At 36.2% G+C, this 17,704-nt stretch overlaps 1 protein-coding gene and 1 long non-coding RNA gene across 5 annotated transcripts in view; one reads left to right on the top strand and one right to left on the bottom strand.

Annotated features, from left to right (window-relative positions):
* Window positions 1-5,425: 5,425 nt before the first annotated feature.
* LOC137173994 (GTPase IMAP family member 7-like) overlaps window positions 5,426-17,704 on the bottom strand; it is a 42,544-nt gene continuing 30,265 nt past the window's right edge. The window contains exons 1-2 of one of the 4 annotated variants that reach the window (XM_067578950.1): window positions 15,346-15,423; window positions 5,426-6,712 (exon numbers count right to left, since the gene is read on the bottom strand). In XM_067578950.1, coding sequence (XP_067435051.1) covers window positions 5,844-6,712; window positions 15,346-15,352 — 876 coding nt within the window. In that variant the 5' untranslated portion in view covers window positions 15,353-15,423 and the 3' untranslated portion in view covers window positions 5,426-5,843. Of the gene's footprint in view, window positions 6,713-8,013; window positions 8,526-8,869; window positions 11,305-15,345; window positions 15,435-17,704 lie in introns of those variants that run through there. The other 3 variants (XM_067578949.1, XM_067578948.1, XM_067578951.1) reach the window with 3 other exon arrangements.
* On the top strand, window positions 12,467-15,294 carry LOC137173999 (uncharacterized). The gene is made up of 3 exons (XR_010925256.1): window positions 12,467-12,898; window positions 13,399-13,449; window positions 13,691-15,294. It is a non-coding gene; the product is annotated as an uncharacterized lncRNA (long non-coding RNA).

Genomic DNA, 17,704 nt, shown 5'->3' with positions numbered 1-17,704 from the left:
CAACAATGATCCTGTCTCACTGCTGACGAATGACAATTTGAAACATTGACCTTTGCCTTGCGTTTCCTGATGACCGTATAATGTGCTCTTTCTCTTTCTGTATCTCAGAAGCCTCAATTGCTGTCCAACACTATCTTGTTTATGGTGTTGAGTAGCTCTGCCACCTGGAACTGGTTGCGTCTGTGTCAGCCATCAGACAGTCGCCCAACTTTCCAGTCATTGAGTCACCTGTCTGTCTTTGTGATGTCAGCTCTGTTCATAAGTCAGTGTGAACATGAGCTGCACCAGACCTAGAGGGCAACAATCTTTTACCTTTGGTCTGGACAAATATCAACCAAAGTTACAGGTGTGAAATCACTCTGATATTAACAGAAAAAAACAATTTAATGTGCAAACATTAGTCAATAATGACAATGAAGAGAATTGCACTTTTAAATGAATTTGCTAGCATAATTGGTAAGCGAAATAATGATGAATGAAGACTTTGCCTTGAATATTCAAAAAGCACTAGCTGAGGTTAACGAGGATATTTATAGATATCACAAAAGTAAACAGATGTGCTTCTACTGCACTGAATTTCAGTGTCCAGCAGCAAAAGAACTACGATGTGTTTGTTTCCCCAAAATAGATTCAAGAAAAAAGCAGTCCTGTGGTGACCAAAAAAGCGCAAGAATCACCTCATGTCTTGATAATTCACTAATAAATCTGCTGATGGGTTTCTGCAAAAACCAAATACAGACGGGCCTTTTGTTGTTGCATCTTTATGCCATTTTTGAGGATAGGAGTAACTTCAACATGAGCAAGAACATTTTTCTCATCTCATCTAACAGCATTAATCATTTTTCATCAATTAATTAAAGATGATCAGTCATGGAACAGAATGACTTTGTAAGCAGCTGTGGGGTTCAAGAACATCACTGTTCATAGTAAAGTAAAAACAAAAACAAAACAAACAAAAAAAAAACTCAAGCATGGTAGCATGTTACAACTGTACACAGTAAAATTTGACAACTTTGTAGTGTTGTGTCCTACAGACATAATAAGTGATTTAAAAGAATTTACTCTCCATATTGTCAAAAAAGGAACTGCAGAGTGACAATTAATCAAAATGACTTTGTCTGTGAGTATGTTTTTATTTCCTCATTTCTGGTGCCTGTTTCACTTCTTTACTTCACTTCAGGGTGATAGAGGGAGTCATAAAACTCTAATGTACCTACGTGACTTCAGACTGTAATAAATTTGGATTTGAGTCTAAGCTGGTCAAAGGCTACCAGGAACCAGAGATCATGTGGGAGAGGTGTTTCAGAGACCTCAGAACAAACAATACTTGACCACAAGGAATAACAGATAAAATGACAGTAATTATTACTTTAAAGTCAAATGTTTCATTGTACAGTTATGAGCATTTCATTTTGAAAAAAAAAACCAAAATGAGTGGTTATATAATAACAATAAGAATTTATTGCATGAACAAAACATTTTCCCTGTGTCATTGACTGATCTGCACTGTTATAAAAGTTTAGGTACAGAAACTACTTGGTTAAGATTAGTAAATGATCATAGTCATGATTAAAAGAAAACATGCTTAAAATAAAGTCCCCTGTGGGTAAAACACTTCAAGGATCCAAATGACATGTTAAATGACCATGCAAGAGACAAATTTACTATATTACATATGTAAAGTAATTGTTCTCTCCCAGTGCCCACAAGGAGGATTATTCTGCTGGGAAAACTAGAGCTGGGTAAAAAAGCCTGGCTAACACTATATTTGGCTAGGATGTCTTCAACACAAAACCATTTTTCCAACTCTGGCTCAAAATGGAGGAGTTTTGCATCAGAATAAATGTCACAGTGATCTGGTGAAGAAGTGTGGTGGTCGATGCCACGTTGTTCATAATAAATACTGAAAGGAAAAAAGAACTGCAGGAGCAACAGGTTCCAGGTGGCACAGCTCCTTAACACAATTGAAAAGAAGACAGAAAAGGGAGGCTGCTATATCAATAAGATGCTAGCAGTGGAAAGATAAATACTAAGAGAGGAAGAGTGAATTAGACAGTCATCATCGGCTGTTGTTGCAACTGTGGGAGTCATAGGAGATCTTCTAGGACATATCATAGTTTAGCTGGAAAAGCACAGACAGCATGAGGCTGTGTGGAACAATGCTGAAGCTGCTTTAACCAAAGTGAAGGATGTTTGGGACCAGATGTCACGAACAAAGCAAAACATAAAAGATAAGTGATGGTGGTAACACAAGAGATTCCAGATGAACAAATGAACTGACATAATCCCATTAATCCATCATTTTAAACTGTGTTGTAAACAATACAAATATTCATTAATGTATTATTCTGTATGACTGTTTCAGGAAATAATAACAAGACTAAGAGTCTACAGCTTTGCTAGCAGCTCTATCAGGCTGTGCTTAGGCACAGTAAGGGTGTGCCCAAATACAAATATATTATTCGGCAAAGCACAAATAGTGTTTTTTTTTGTTTGTTTGTTTTTTTGTTTTTTTTTTACGAATATTTGTTTCATACAACCATTTTAAAAATGATTTGTTTTCAGGAAGAAAAAAAACCCATGTCAAACAATGGCATGCAGGTCGGTTACATCGCTATCTCAGTCTCTCTCCTCTGATCCATTGTTACTTCTATCAGCAGGTCTCAACAAGGGGAGTCACATCCACCTTCTACATGACGCACATTTCCCAATCTGGACATCACTCAGGTGTTCCCCAGAGATAAAACTGAGCTACTGACACAAGCAAAGTGCTCCCAATGGACTCTCCATAACCTTTTGTTCCCCTTCTCCTTTCCACAAACTTAGTTTGTAAAAAATAGGCAATAAATGAAAAGTGCAAAGCAAGAATAGCCTTTGAAGTTCTTCCCTACACATTACACGGTGTGCTGTCTCTGTGTTATGGGTGTATAAATAGGAAGAGTTAAGTTTTAGCTCATTAGTCAGCGCAGTCGTCTATGATCTTGGAGACTTCAATTTGACACCTGGTGAGGGGACCTCCTTCATAAGGTAGTTTATTCAGGAATGCGTATTGTAACATTTTAATTTTCTAAAATTAAAAGCATAATAAAAAAACAAACAACAGGATTTTTAAGCCTCTTCCCACTTTTATTCAAATATAAATACAAATACAAATAATTTTGCTGCCTCAACAAATACAAATACTGGGTTCTCTACAATCCCTAAGGCACAGTGGTACTTTGAGCTAAATGCTAACTATGCTACCATGCTACCATGCTTAAAATGTTAACTGAAGATGTTTAGGAGGTATAATTTTTACAATATCCACCAGCTTCATTTAGTGTATTACTATTGACATTTGCTAATAAGCACTAACACAACACACAGCTGAGGCTGATGGAAACATCATTCATTTTAAAAGGTGTTCACAAATCAAAGTATTTGACAAATACTAAACATGAACACACAGGAAACTTCTCTTTAAATGAACAACATAGTTTATTAACATTAGCAGTATCAACTATAAATCAATAACACTTCAATTAATAAACATCTATCATACAAGTACACTAAAGCAAGCAATCACAGCAAGCACACATTGTAGTGTGTCTGAAATTGAGTGCAGTAGGAACACATCTGTTTTGTCTTATGATATCTATTAATGTGCTTGTTAACCTCAGCCAGCATGTGCTTATTAAACATTCAAAGCAAAGTCTCCTATGACGGCATTCACTTAGATCCTATAGTTGTTTTCATATTGTTTATTTTGGTAAAATTGTTTGTGCCATGTTCAATATGTAGTTCTTTGGCCATGAAAGTTACAAAAGTATTAGTAATTTATGTTTATGTTTTTGTTTTTTGTTTTTTTATTTTTAACTTAGATCCTATAGTTATATTTGAATTGTTTATTTTACTAAATGTCAGTGTAGGCAAAGATATTCAATACATTGTGATAAAATAGAAATATTATTTCAACTAGCACAGGCTTACCTCATGAAACTTTTCATGTTATCACCATTCTAATTGTATTGTGACATTTTCACTACATATGAATCCCTACATAAAATGTTTTTTTGTTCATGTTCAAATGATACAGATAATGCCTATTAAAAAAACAAAATAAGGAACAAGTCACTTTAAGGGTGGAAGCATTAAAAGTGACACTGCACAATGCATGTTCTAAATTTTTGTAAACATTTCAATCAGAATCACTTGATATTTTTCTTATTCATAATCACTACTGTGTTAACAACATCTGGTTTCAACAGATTTTCTCAAAATTCCCTCTCTGCACAAGATATGCAAGTTTAACAACCCCCTGAGAACAAAACTTGCACATTTTCTCTGCAAGAATTACACTTAACTAGGAATTCACTAGAAAGTGGGAAGTAAGCGGCAGCGTTTTATCTGTTAAATCCACACTGACTCCGACATTCGTTCAGCGTCTCTGTCCACAGAAACAGCCGTCTGTCAGCTGCAGCTCCTGGAGAGCTGAGAGGACAGCAGCCAGACAAACTGCCTTCACCAGGCTGACTGACAACAGAAATGCACTGAATGAAATAGTTTGCATGTTGGTTCCACGGGAAGAAATTGACAGTGTTTGTAGTTATTTGTTCATTTATTTTATTTCCCTGCATTTCCCTATTTCCTATTTCCCTACATTTTAAAAATCAAAGGAGTCAAAGGAAATTGGAAGCCAGGGTCAGGATGCAGTGACAAATGGTCCATGTTAAATCCTAGCAACACTATTTTGAATGAGCTGCAAACAGGAAAGAATTCATCTTCTTTTACTAATTCCAGTAAACAGGACATTACAGAAGATAAGACAGGATGTACAGTAATAAATGCATGAATGACAGTTTACAGAGAAACATTTTGAAGTGGAACCTGATGTGATGCTTAGCTAGATAGATAATTATGACACGCTGACTCTGCAGCTGACACATTGTGACTGTGATATCATTATGCAAATTGTACACAGTGTATAGAAAACTATTGGCAACATGTAAATGCAGCTACAAAAGAAATTATTTCCTTACAATTGTTACTGCATTTACTTCCCCTCAAGACTCCACATTTCCCTGCACTGAACGTGATTAAATATTCAGTGTTATGAGTGCATTTTACATTCTTATAGTGAAAAGCACAATGGCTTTTTGTTAGGGGCATCTAGAATATTACATATTACTAATGAAGTACACTAAGTGTCAAATAGGAAGAGATGACAGCTGCACCTTTTCATACCTTTTTAGGGTGGAGTGTTTTATCTCTGGATGAGACAGAACAAGTTAAAAGAAATTTTATTTGTTTCTATTGGCAACATCCCAACATGAATGAACTATATCAGGCTATTTACTGACAATCAATATATAGAGAGTATATCTTCAGCTGTGTCCTTTAACTTTTTATGTGGTTTTATAAAAAAAGAAACAACTCAATAGACAGGTGACCGATCAGCTGTTTTATTGTTTATAATACATTTATAACTGAGCAACAAACATTTAATGTACTTAAAAGCAAATCATCATCATAAAACACCACAAAGTCATGTAGAGTCCATGTCCCAATAACCACTTAAAGATTTCAGATCAAAACTTTGATTACTACTAGATTAACTTCTTATTTATTCTGATTATTATTAAACAGTAACTCACAGTAGTTAGCGTTTCATTTGACAGGAAACACCACAACGTTTGAAGCATAGACACGAGGACTTCCATCGAGTCAGAAGCTTAAATTAACATCTGTTGGATTCTGCTTCAGTGTTTATTCAAATGGGTTCAATGGTACAAATCATAAAGTTTGTTCAAGACAACTTCAAATGTCTTCTATACTGCCTTCACTGGTGTGATTGCTCCCTCATATTACTTGTTCATCAAATAGTGGTATACCTCTGTTAATACCTTCATAAATTTGGACTTCAACACAGTTGCAACTAATCCAGCAATGATCGCCAAACCCACAAAAGCTCTAATCCATGTCCGTGGTTCATTGTTCAAATGCTTCTCAAGGACTCTGCTTTTAGCCTGCTGTCTGATCTCTTCCTGTGTCATGTTTCCTGATGACAGTCTGATGCGCTCTTCCTCTTTCTGTATTTCTCTCTCCACTGTTTGCAGCATTTCATTGGTGTAGTAGCCTTCATTGTTTTCCATCACTATCTCTTCTATGGTGTTGAGTAGCTCTGCCACCTGGAACTGGTTGCTCCTGTATTCATCCTGCTGTTTGATCTTCCAGTATTTATTATCAACAACGTGGCACCGGCCGCCGCACTTCTTCACCAGATCACTCATATGCACACTTTCACTGACAAACTCCTCAATCTTCATCCCTTCTGGGAGCTGGTCACCCTGGGTTAAGACAACTGCAGCATATTTGAAAGCATCTTCAGAGAAATATTCACACATTTTTGTGATGACAGCTTTCTCCTGCTCAGTGAATTTCTCCACTTTAAGCACAATGAGAAAAGCATGAGGCCCAGGAGCGCACTCAGTGATACACCTCACCATCTCAGGCTTCATGTCCTCCTCAGACCTGCCTGGGTCAAAGAAACCAGGAGTGTCGATCAAAGTGATGCTTCTTCCATTGACAGATTTGGTTTCTGCTTCAGAAAAATGCGATTTCAAGTCATTAAAATGGTTTATTTTGAATTTGGCCTCTCCGAATATGGTGTTAGCCAGGCTGCTCTTCCCAGCTCCAGTTTTCCCCAGTAGGACAATCCTCCTTGTGTTCAACCCTAAAAGAGAATTACTTTCTATCAGTAAAGCAGGTAACTTGTCCAAGTGGTTTTCACATTCATTGATTTTCCTACAATAATTATTACACCAGTTACATTTTGGCTGGGTTATAGAAACACTTCAAACACAAGTAGGAGCTCTGCTCTGCTTTAAATGTTTTATAACTCTATAAAGACTCTAACAAGCCAATCAATTGCATTATTATGTTCAACATCAAACGTCAACTGAAATATTTAAAAAGTAAAGCTGATTTTGAGTTATACTATCCTGGAGTAACAGTCAATTTGTAGATGTGTACTGTGAAATTCACAGTTTCCTATTTTTAAAGTGTTTGATAATAAATTCATCATTGTATTTCATATGAAAACATTGGTTGGTCTTCTCTGTCTGAGAGACATGATAAGCATATATACTTATTTATTTACAAGGCCCTTATTGTGAAGCTACAATCTTAGATCACAACTATGCTTGATTGGTCCTCTGGACCACATCATACTCAGTCTAATGATCGAGTTTCACTACAAGTCACTAGAGTTTGTACTGAGATTGGAAGATCTGCATTTTGTTTTTATGCTCCGACCACCTGGAACTCTTTGCAGAAAACCTTAAACTTGTACTTGTTTTAATTGATTTGTTTTATATCTTGTATCTTTTATCATTTACTTCTACTTGTTTTAATTGACACTGTATATGAGGGCCGGCCCTCAATGATTTTTGAGTTTAATGAAGGTAATTATAAAACTGACATTAGGAACCTCTTCACTCTAACAATTCTGGGAATTATCTGATGGATACTGTCACATGTCATAGAAACTTTAAATAAGGATATAGAAAGTTAGTGACGAAAAGAAAAATTAAGAAGAGGGAGAAGAAAAAGAAAAAAATATTGTACAAATAAAGTTGAAAAATATTTAAAAGAAAAATAGCATTGAAATGTAGTTTTCATTGTACTACTCCCTCCCTCTTTAAAATGAAAAACAACAAACCAGCAAGCCAGATCTCGCAAGGAGAATATACAGATATAGATATTTAACAACCCTGGTGTGTTAAAACTTGATTAGATAAAAGTAAAATCCATCAAAACTGTTTGTTTTTTTATCATAGTGAAATATAATAAATAATCATTTTAAGATTTTTTCAAACCCTTTATAATAAGTTCACAGAGCAGGAATGGATGAATGGATCAGCTGGTAATTGTGAATTTCTTTCATTGGAGGAATTTAGTTTTAAATGGAAGTATTTGGCCTAAAGTTTAGTCCTCACTGTAACATAATAGCTGAAATAAATAAACTCAACGCACCTTCCATGCTGTCGAAAACAGAGTTATGATCAGAAAAGTCTTCAGATCTGTGAGATGTCCTCACCGAGAGTCTTTTCTCTTGTTCTCTTGCTCTGACTTGCCTCTGGCACTATTTTTTTAACCTGTCTGACTTGTTTCGTGGCTGAAGGTTAATGAACACATATTATATTATGGCATACATGCGATCCACGCGTGCGGATGTAGAGGAGTCGTGCGTAAAGCTCAAACAGCGAGACATGCATATTATTTTTGCGAGCGCTTTCACAGCACTCGCGCGCAGAATATCTGTGCTCGCGTGAGAAATAATGTTGCCTGCGAGGAGAAAACGATGCGCTGAGCGCGTGACTGTTATCCCCGATTGAACAACTACTATCACTGCTCCCCTGCTGTAAAGCTTTCAGCTGCTCGCTCGCGAGTGGTTGGCGACACAGTCACCATTATATCCCTAAATATAATTGATTGAGCGGGTCTGCCATCCTGGACAGCTAAGTACGGTAACACCACCTGGACAAACCACATAAACCAGTGTGATATATAAATAAAATTGATTTGACTTGAATGTATGTAAACCCTTAAACAGAGCAATGTACTTGACTGTGTTTGTCTGAACTCTGTCTTTTGTTTCTTCCATCAGTGACATTAATTTGATAAAACACTGGGACTTTGTTTTTGTTTACTTTGTTGCTATAGTTGTTTTTATATTATGTATTTTGATAAAACTGTTTGGTTCATGTTAAAGATGTATTTCTTTGGCCCTTTAAGTTATAAAAGTTGTAGTAATTTTGTTTTTGTTTTTTTTTGTTTGTTTGTTTTTTTTAACTTAGATCTTATACTTATTTTTATATTGTTTATTTTAGTAAAATGTCAGTGTAAGCATAGATATTGAATACATTGTGATAAAACAGAAATATTATTTCATAATAATATATATTTCCATAAAATGTTTGTTTCATGTTCAAGTGATACTGATAATGCCTTTATACCTGTTGTAACTGCCTTTGCTCAACCCTTGTGTTTTCTCTCTCCCTGTGTGACCTCTGAGTCTATTGATAGTGACAAGTTTATGGGTGTGTGCTCTCTGTCTCTGTCTGTACCTGTGTGTTAGAGTATGTGTGAGGATTTTTATCTTTGTGAGGACATATCAGAGTTTTAGATCTGTGTGTGTGTGTGTGTGTGACAGTGCACACATAGATAAACTTGCTGCTATCAATAGGTTCATAGGTCACACAAGGAGAGAGAAAACACAATGGTTGAGCAAAGGCAGTTACAACAGGTATAAAGGCAAAATCAGTAATCCATGCACATGTAAAGTTAAAGCCAATTATGGCACATGATGTATATCTTTGTTTGACAGTTTGATTTTCACAAACGAACAACAAAAATGTTGCTGTTGATGAACACACTGACTGAATATTAAAGCTTGAATGAGCTGTTGTTATTTATTTGTTTATTAGTATCAAATAGTAAATTTAAGCTGTGGTCTGTGTCACTGTTGGTGGCTCAACATCAGTTTTAATTTTGTGATTTGGCTCATGGTTTTATGAGGAAAGAGACACCTGAAACAATTCTTAAAAATGAACAATTTTATTGTTGAATTGTTTCATTGTATAGTTATTAGCATTTCATTTTGAAAAAACCAACAACAAAATAAGAGGTTATATAGTAACAATAAGAATTTATTGCATAAACAAAACATTTTCCCTGTTTCATTAACAAAAAGTTGAAGCACAATCAGAATAACAAACAGCTTTAAAACATTTCTGTTACCAAGAGGGTTATTGCTCATGAAAATCTTAAAGATTCTCTCAAGAACTCTTATATACATCTAGTTTCATAGAGCAACATTTTAAAATAAAAAATTAAAGTCATTGCCAGATATTAGAACTTGATAGAATGCTTTTATATATATTTTTATAAGAACAGCTGGCAAAAGAAGATACACTACAGTAGGATATTGTTCACAAGGAGTGACAAGTGAAACAGAAACTAACTTCTACATTTGTTTCCCTGCTTCGTCTTGTTTTGATCCAAGATGGACACATACTGTATGTGACTAAAGACTATTTAGTAGATGTCAGAATTTTAGGAGTAAATATAGTTGCCATACAATAGGAATGGATGAATGAGAGGCAAATTGTAAAGTATTTGAATAAAAGCAATATATAGAACAGTATAGTAACAAGAACAATATAACAGTCAATTTCTTTCACCAGTTTGTCAGAAGTGGCTCTTTTCCCTCACTTTACTGTTGCTTTTTGTTGTTTTGTATGAAATTTTCATATTCGTCCCAAACAGACTTTGCTGTGTTCTGTACTGCCTCCAATACTGAGTCTGCTTTCTCAGCTTCATCATATCCTCTAAAACCTCCCTTTAATGCTCCTGCTGCAGCAGCTGCTGCAGCTACTCCTAATGCAGTCTTCACTGCTCCAGCTCCTCCAGCTGCTTCCACTGCAGTCTTCACTGCTCCAGCTCCTCCAGCTGCTTCCACTGCAGTCTTCACTGCTCCTGCAGTTTCTTCTGTTGACATTGTCTTCAAGGTACTGACAACTATATGAATCATTGCTGGCACACCCAGAAAAGCTCCCAACAATACTCCTGTGGTAATACCAGCAGACTTCTTTAGAAAATTTGAGACATAAATCTTTCCATACTTTATAATCAGACTGTACACTGTTTGCAGCATCTCATTGGTGTAGCAGCCTCCATTGTTTTCCATCACTATGTTGTCTATTGTGTTGAGTAGCTCTGCCACCTGGAACTGGTTGCTCCTGTATTCATTAGGTTGGTTGCTGTTCCAGTACTTATTATCAACAACGTGATACCGGCTGCCGCACTTCCTCACCAGATCCCTCAGATCTTGATTCTGTTGAACAAACTCCACAATTGTCATCCCTTCCTCGAGCTGGTCACCATGAGTGAAGACAACTGCAGCATATTTGAAAGCTTCTTCAGAGAAATATTCACGTATTTTCCTGATGACATCGTTCTCCTGCTTGGTGAATTTACCCACTTGAAGTAAAATGAGAAAAGCATGAGGCCCAGGAGCACACTCAGTGATACACCTCACTATCTCAGTCTTCAGGTTCCCTTCAGACATGTGTGTATCAAACAAACCAGGAGTGTCGATCAACGTGATGCTTCTTCTATTAACAGATCTGGTTTCTGCTTGACATTTTTTTGTTTCAGAGTTGGAAATATGGCCAACTGTGAACAACTTCTCTCCAAATATTGTGTTAGCTAGGCTACTTTTCCCAGATCCACTTTTTCCAAGCAGGACAATCCTCCTTGTCTCTGTCACAAGAAGAGAATAATGTATCATAATCAGTCATGTACATTTGTCTCTTGCTGCCTCCTCACAGTGTTATTTGGGTTCTGGGATTGATTTGTTTTGAGATTTGATTCTGTATGTTTTTCAGGACATAATCATACCTGTGTATGACCCGCTCAGGTGTAGTCAAGCGTTATATTTCTTTCCCGTACTTGTTAGGTGTTAGGTAATAAACAGTACTGTGCTCTAGGTTTAATACACAGTACAGACTATAACTCACTATATATTAAATAAAAAACAGACATTAACGTTACTCCCTAAGGTAGAGTAAACTACGCCATCTAAGGTAACATATTCCTTCAGCATTTAATTTAAAACAGCATGGACTATGTGTGTTTACATTCTGGACACAGAAGTAACTTGTACAACCTTCTTGCCGAAGTCCGCCTAGCACGGTGGCTAATTAGCGATTAGCATAACTCGCGATTAGCATGCTAATACACATGAATTTGGTTGTTAAGACTTTGCCATAAGGCAAGCAACACATTACAATAAGACAAACAATGTTGCACATCATAAATATGACTGCTCACCTAACAGGGGAATATGACAGAAGCAGGTGATTTGAAGCTAGTGAATGCAAAGAGTGAACAACTGGCTCTTGCAAGCTAACTGACACATCCATGCTACAGCCCAGTACTACTTCACGGCCGTCGGTTTGTATACCAACCACGAACACGCTGGTAGGCAATCAATGAAGTATATAGGCGGAACATAGATGTATAAAGAGAACTGGATACAGCGTTGGAGGCGTGGCCTCGTTTGTTCTTATAGAAGTTGAGTTCTCTTTATACATCCATGGCTCAGTGGCGCATGAAGCCAAAAAAAATCGACTTCCCGGTATGAAAGTACCCGGATCTTCCGCATTGTGCGGCCCTTTGAGCATGCGCACTAGTGACTTTCGCTGGCCGAGTCGGCTACTTCCAGTTTAGCCCTCCGGCTAACTTGAATGGAGATAAAACAATTCAATCATGCGGCTCTTCTAGGCTTTTGAAATGTGATCGGACCAAACAGATTTAATTCTGAAAGTGAGACAAGTCATTTCGCGGGGATTGTGACGCTCAGAAAAATGTATCCGCTGATTTACAGACGTCTCTTTCACAATGTAAGTCTATGGGAAAAAAGTCTTTTTGGGCCAGTGTACATCACGTGACGTTGTAATTACACGGTTTGGCCGCCATGTCAAATTGGCTTCAAAGCCTGGCACTCTTCCTGTATCCAGTTCTCTTTATACCTCCATGAGGCGGAAGCGATATTTCTTTACTAGGATGGCGAAGTCATGACCCACCCTACTCTGCCTCTGATTGGCTTACCGTGATATTCTTACCCTAATCCTAACCAATCTCACTTCTCATGCCTAAACCTAACCAACCCAACCAACGAAGGCGACGAGTACTAACCAATCAGAGGTAGAGTAGGGCAGGTCATGAAATTAGCGAAAGAGGACAGACGGGCTCAGATGGCTGTACCTGTGGCAGTTAGCCAGCGAGAACCAGTTGCGCAATCTCTACATACACTAACCTCAAATCACCTGCTTCTTTCATATTCTTCTGTTAGGTGAGCAGTCATATTTATGATGTGCAACATTGTTTTTCTTATCATAATATGTTGCCTGCCTTATGGCAAAGTCTTAACAACCAAATTCATGTGTATTAGTATGCTAATCGCGAGTTATGCTAATCGCTAATTAGCCACCATGCTAGGCGGACTTCAGCAAGAAGGTTGTACAAGTTACTTCTGTGTCCAGAATGTAAACTCACATGGTCCATGCTGTTTTAAATTAAATGCTGAAGGAATATGTTACCTTAGATGGTGTAGTTTACTCTACCTTAGGGAGTAACATTAATGTCTGTTTTTTATTTAATATATAGTGAGTTATAGTCTGTACTGTGTATTAAACCTAGAGCACAGTACTGTTTATTACCTAACACCTAACAAGTACGGGAAAGAAATATAACGCTTGACTACACCTGAACGGGTCATACACAGGTATGATTATGTCCTGAAAAACATACAGAATCAAATCTAAAAACAAAATCAATCTCTGTGTGTCCCAGGCCTTGAAACCATGGATCATGTGGATGGCTCTGACAAGCATCATTGCCGAGGTACAGTATGTGCACTGTATGTGAAAATGTTATACCTGTATTTGTGGTGCCATCGTGCTTGTTTTTTAAACTGTTATTCACTACTACAAATTATGTAATATCAGAATAACTTGAAACTATCATTTTTAATTGTGGGTGTGTGGATGGGGTTAATGTAATGAATGCTGTTATGTAAGAATTGTGTGCATGTGTGTTTTAGACTTCACTATACTGTAATACACTTCAATAATTGTGATTACAGGTGGATATAGCTTCAGGAGGGGAAAACTTTGGTGTGTCCATCCGCACTGAAGGGACAACCCTAAAAGATTTCACATTGCAGTTTAAAGGATTTGTGGATTCCTGCTCTGAGCTGAAGAACAAAATAAAAAAGACTGTAAAGAAATGATGAACTCCTCCCACTAAAGTGGCGATGTAGAACATAAGAACAAAGTACCTGAAAATGGTTTTTGTTGTTGTTGTTGTTGGTCTGTTACATTTACAATTTAAACATAGTTTCCTGTTTTGTTCTTGTTTTTTTGTTGTTGTTTTTTAACTAAAATTAATCATTTTATAACTACATTTTGATAGATTAGTTAAGATAGGTAGATTAGTTAAGTTATTTTGTTGTTTAAGTTTTATAGATAATTTTATATATAGTTTTTGTTAAGTTTTATATAGTACAATTTATATAGAATATTTATATTGTATAATAGTTTATATAGTTAAGAAGTTATAAATGAATCATATTCTATTTAATCATGTTCAATAATGTTTTCTCATTGTCTGTTCAAAATGTTGGTCCGGTGTGTTGTTAATGACACGTTGCATGTTGTTAGATTGTGACATGAAAGGAAACACAACCAAACAGCTAAGTTACTAACATAATACAGCCCGCTCCCTGTTGTTACCATGTACTTATAGGGTAACTAGTCTGTACCTACAGAGTAAGACTGGGAGAATAGCACATATGTTGTGATTTATGTGTAATGAAAGAATAAAATCATTTTTCACAACTTCCTGCGTACCTTACTGTGTAATTAAAGATATACTATGTATATTATTACATTACTGTATTGTTATTTTTTCATCCTCGGATGACAATACAAGCCTTTCATAGCTGTGCACTGGAGAGAGGTAAGTTTGCCTGTTATGAGCTGCTGCAGTGCTGGACCAACATGGCTGCTAGGAGCCAATTTTCAAAAGTATAGACCCATTTCTCGACTTGTTCTATTCAAATTCAGACAATGAAGTAGAAGACATCAGCATAATAAATCTCTGGAGTGTGGGTGAAGCTTGCCTGTCAAACACACATGGATAAAAAAATGATTGTCATAAGTGCCACGAGCAAAAACATTTGATTTTAGTACACATATACATATGTAACATACTGATTCATACGAGGAAGTTACACCGTAAGTTCCGGGAAGGTACATGGTAAATGTTGTGAAGTTACACTTTAAAACACCAATTGTTACTCCCTTGTTTCTCATTGTTTTGTTTTCTTCCGCTGTATATACATTTAAGTACCAGTAAGAACCGGAAAGTATTTTATATGTACGTATTCATACGAGGAAGTTACACTGTAAGTTCCGGGAAATTATATGGTAAGTGATGGGAAGTTACACCGTAAAACGCGGGCTGTATTATAAAGTGTTACCAAAATATCTTTTATGATTAAAAAATAAAAAATGCAAGAACATCTCGTGCATCAAATTTCTCAACAATCATAACAGATCTATTGTGGAATTTTGTAAACAGTTGTGAGGTTTAAGAGCACTACTGTTCACAGATACATTTTTTTTAAATGCATAGTGATGCATCTCAGGTGGTACAACTGTATACACAGTCAAAACTTTTGATTAACTTTTGTGCTCAGAGCAAACAAAATATTATAAGTGAAAAGAATTAACTCACCGGCCATGTTGTCAAAAAGAGTAACTGCAGGGTGACAATTGAGATTGCGAGGCTGCCTGTGTGACTATGTTTCTCTTTTACACTTATGTATCAGGCGCATTGTGGGGCGGACTTAAGGTAAGGCAAGTAGGAAACTGTCTTGAGCCCCAAATGAAAAGGGATTCTAAAATCTATAAATTTATTATGATGTTTAGATACGAACCCTATCAAATTATGTTGCTATTCTAACTCATTACAGCCAGAAATAACTTTTTTTGTTTGTTTTTTTAAGAAATCATTTTAATTGTGCTACTCCCCCGTGCACTACAGATTAATGGACTGTTCCATAACCGGAAGAACCACTGTGACTGCAGCACATCACAGTAAGCATTCCAAAAGACGCAATAGAAGCAGTCTCTCTTTCTGTCCGTGGTTACAGCACACGTGCCTAAATGATCGTAATACTAACCAGCTGCTGCTGCTGTTGCTGTTTTTTCTTATTTTCAGAAAGTCAAACCAGGCAAAGCTCCCACTTAATAACATTTTGATTGTATCAAAATGTTAACAGTAATAGGTTGTTTTATGTGTAATTGAAGGGAACATTCTTGGGATAATTTAGGTATAAGGTTTGAAAGTAAAACTTGTTATTATTGTATGGGGGTCTGATGTATAAGAGAACCTTATCTCACAGTGCACAATGTCAGTAAAGAAAAAAAAGTACAGAATGACAGTTGCCTGAATCTGCTACATAACTGCTGTTATGTTTCCATAAAGGTGATAGATAGAGCAACAATAGCATGTTGTTATTGTTTTTTAACTGCATTATGAAATCACAAATCACATGTACTTTCAAATTAAATATTTATTGGTTTAACTAAAAACTGTATTTGCTCAAATTACATTCTGTTACAACTTTGTTATCAAGACAAAAGAATGTATTTTAAGTATTTTTTTCCAAAACGTTATAAACAAAAGATTTTAAAAAAGGACATTGAAGAAATCTATGTTTTAGGTTGTGATGAAATCAAAGTGTCCATGTACTGCAAACGAAGCTTCCCCATCAGTAACTGAAGAGTTTCTGTATGTCTCAGATACAGTAAATACGTTTCTCCTGCGTTCCAGTGTCTTTGACTTCATTGGATTCTAACAGCATTACATGCTAACTTTGATTTTTCCACACCATCATGTAAAATATTTCATCTTCTGATCTTTTATGACATAACAACTCACATTAGAGGTTAAATACTGTCATTGCAGATATCTAGGCATTTATTTTAAACTCAAACATGCACATACATACTGCAAGTGAGCCATTTGAGCTTTCCTTGTTTCAACAGGACATCTCATTTCACCATCACACTGTATAATTAGACACCAAAAAGACAGATTCATGTCTATTTTGTCAAAAATACAAAGCCACTCAAGCTCTTAGTCTCTTTTTTTCTGTTCTTCATCACTCAATATGTCTCCCTCCTTCATTCCCTTTCTTCCTAGACAGTGACAAACAGTAGCCTGGCGGTGTAGGCCAGGTCAGCGAGGTAAAGCAGGAAGTTGATCACCGCCACTGATCAGTTTTGGACTGAGATGAGATTATGGTAGCGTATGGAATCAAATAATGGTCATAAATATTTTGAGCTTGAAGACAATGAAGACAACAACTCCCATGATCCCACACTACTTTAACCATCATCAAACTCTGTTTTTTGTTATTGTTTTGATTGAGAGACCCCTATCAGCTGAAATTACATATTGTGTGTTTAGATTAATTAATTATTAAAATAACACTAATTAAATGCATCTGTTTTTCCTATTTGTGAGTCACTCAGCTGATGGGATGAATGTAAATGATTAAATTAAAAATATAAGACACTTGAAAACATATGAAGAATTTGCTGATTTATTGTTAAATTGTACATTTATATGCAAACAAACAAACTGAAAATTAAATGAGAATTATGGAGGGATCACATCCAAACACCCATTGTCACTTCATAATCATTTCAGATAAAAATGTATCAGGGAAAATAAAAATACCTTTTAATTCATGATGAATTTATGATTCATGGTTATCATTTACAACAACTCTCAGTTGATCACATTATTAACTAGAAACTGCAATTTCTGTAGAAATTGCGTGTGATTGCTGAAAGCGAATTTAGATTGCATAACTGGAAGCTGAACACCACTGAAAAATCTAGCAAGATTAAAATCCCCATGTTTGTAAGACAGACATGCTATGCACTGAGCTAAAATGTCACACAGCAATGCCAGGCCAGATTCTGCTATTTAGTCTGTCAATTCATCCTTCAACTCTACTGAGCTCTGCCCTAAGCGAGGCTCGAACTCACAACTTTTGGATCAAAAAAAGGAGTTGAGAAGT

The sequence above is a fragment of the Thunnus thynnus genome, chromosome 22, assembly GCF_963924715.1.
Source record: "Thunnus thynnus chromosome 22, fThuThy2.1, whole genome shotgun sequence".
Classification (NCBI taxonomy): Eukaryota; Metazoa; Chordata; class Actinopteri; order Scombriformes; family Scombridae; genus Thunnus; species Thunnus thynnus.
Note: the sequence above shows the minus strand (reverse complement) of the source record. Positions and strands in the feature narration are given on the sequence as shown.